The sequence below is a fragment of the Austrofundulus limnaeus genome, unplaced genomic scaffold (assembly GCF_001266775.1).
Source record: "Austrofundulus limnaeus strain Quisiro unplaced genomic scaffold, Austrofundulus_limnaeus-1.0 Scaffold377, whole genome shotgun sequence".
Taxonomy (NCBI): Eukaryota; Metazoa; Chordata; class Actinopteri; order Cyprinodontiformes; family Rivulidae; genus Austrofundulus; species Austrofundulus limnaeus.
The window spans coordinates 180,942-182,049 of record NW_013952779.1 but is presented as its reverse complement, the minus strand read 5'-3'; the positions used below and the strand labels follow the sequence as shown (position 1 = coordinate 182,049).

At 36.3% G+C, this 1,108-nt stretch overlaps 1 protein-coding gene across 1 annotated transcript in view; it reads left to right on the top strand.

The window, feature by feature from the left end:
• cdkl1 (cyclin dependent kinase like 1 (CDC2 related kinase)) overlaps positions 1–862 on the top strand; it is a gene marked incomplete at its 5' end in the record, with an annotated part of 23,627 nt that extends 22,765 nt beyond the window's left edge. Inside the window, 1 exon segment of the mRNA XM_014023570.1 lies at positions 157–862. Within this exon segment, the coding sequence (XP_013879024.1) occupies positions 157–258 (102 nt within the window). The 3' untranslated portion in view covers positions 259–862.
• Between the last annotated feature and the right edge of the window lie 246 nt (positions 863–1,108).

Here is a 1,108-nt window from a genome sequence, read left to right as displayed (position 1 = left end):
CCTCTAGTAATATATTTACTGAGAAAAATGGTGACGTGTTCAATACTTATTTTGCCCGCTGTATTTCAGGTGAGCTTTTCACCTGCAGGAATTTATGTTTTAGTAAAAAATGATTTTGTTTTTAAAGGTCTTTGTTTTTTTTTATCTTCTCTCCAGTATTTGCCACAGTTAACTGGAAGCAGCATCTTTCCATCTCTGGACAATAAAAAGTACTACAACAACCTGCGCAAGTTCAACTACCACCTTCCCAACATCTGAACGTCTGGCTCCAAACTGAACAGAATGCCTGCCTTGACTGCCTAGAACTGGACTTTATTTGTTCAGAACAATGTAGATTTTTATTTTGTTTTTACTTTTTCTTGTTTGTTCCTCAAGTGTTGTGCCTGACTGTYCTTTACTGATGTTAATCTATGCACCATGTGTGGGTTTCTGTAGGATCCAACAGCATTTCAAGCTGATTTAGTTTTTAGTTTTTTAAAGATGTGTAAAGACAAAGAGTGATGCTCTGTTGTGAGTAGACAGGAGGTAAAACTACACGTACTGCCCCGCCTGGTTTGCCAAATGTATTTTTATATGATGAGGGACTGTTTCAGAGTGACGTAAATATGTAGCAAGTTTAATAWTTAATATTTTGGTAAGCTGCAACTCAAACGACTCTTGCGCGTTTCTSAATATATTTATTGACACCTGAGTGCAGAGGCAAACATTAGCTCCACCCACCTTAACTTACATTCATCTAAAGTCAAACAACTTGTTGTGTTTGTTGCTGGAACTCTGGTGCTAAGGATGTTTTCAGCCTTCTGCCTGTCCTCAGATCATTTATGAAAAATGCCAAAATAAAGAGAAAAGAACTGAAACGACACTGAGCGGCTGCYGTTTGTAATCTGTTCTGTTGGCTCTGACACTGCAAAAACTGTCCATCTTACCAAGTTTTAAATCTTATATCAGCTAAAAAGTCTTTTTGATCTTGTTTTGAGACTGATTTACTAAACAAGAGCTGATTGTGTAAGAATAATCATCTTGTTTTCAGAATGTGTAAGATTATTTGTCTTGTTAGTCTGAAAATTTGACTCAAATTGTCAAAAATTTCTGCCAATGGAGTAAGAAA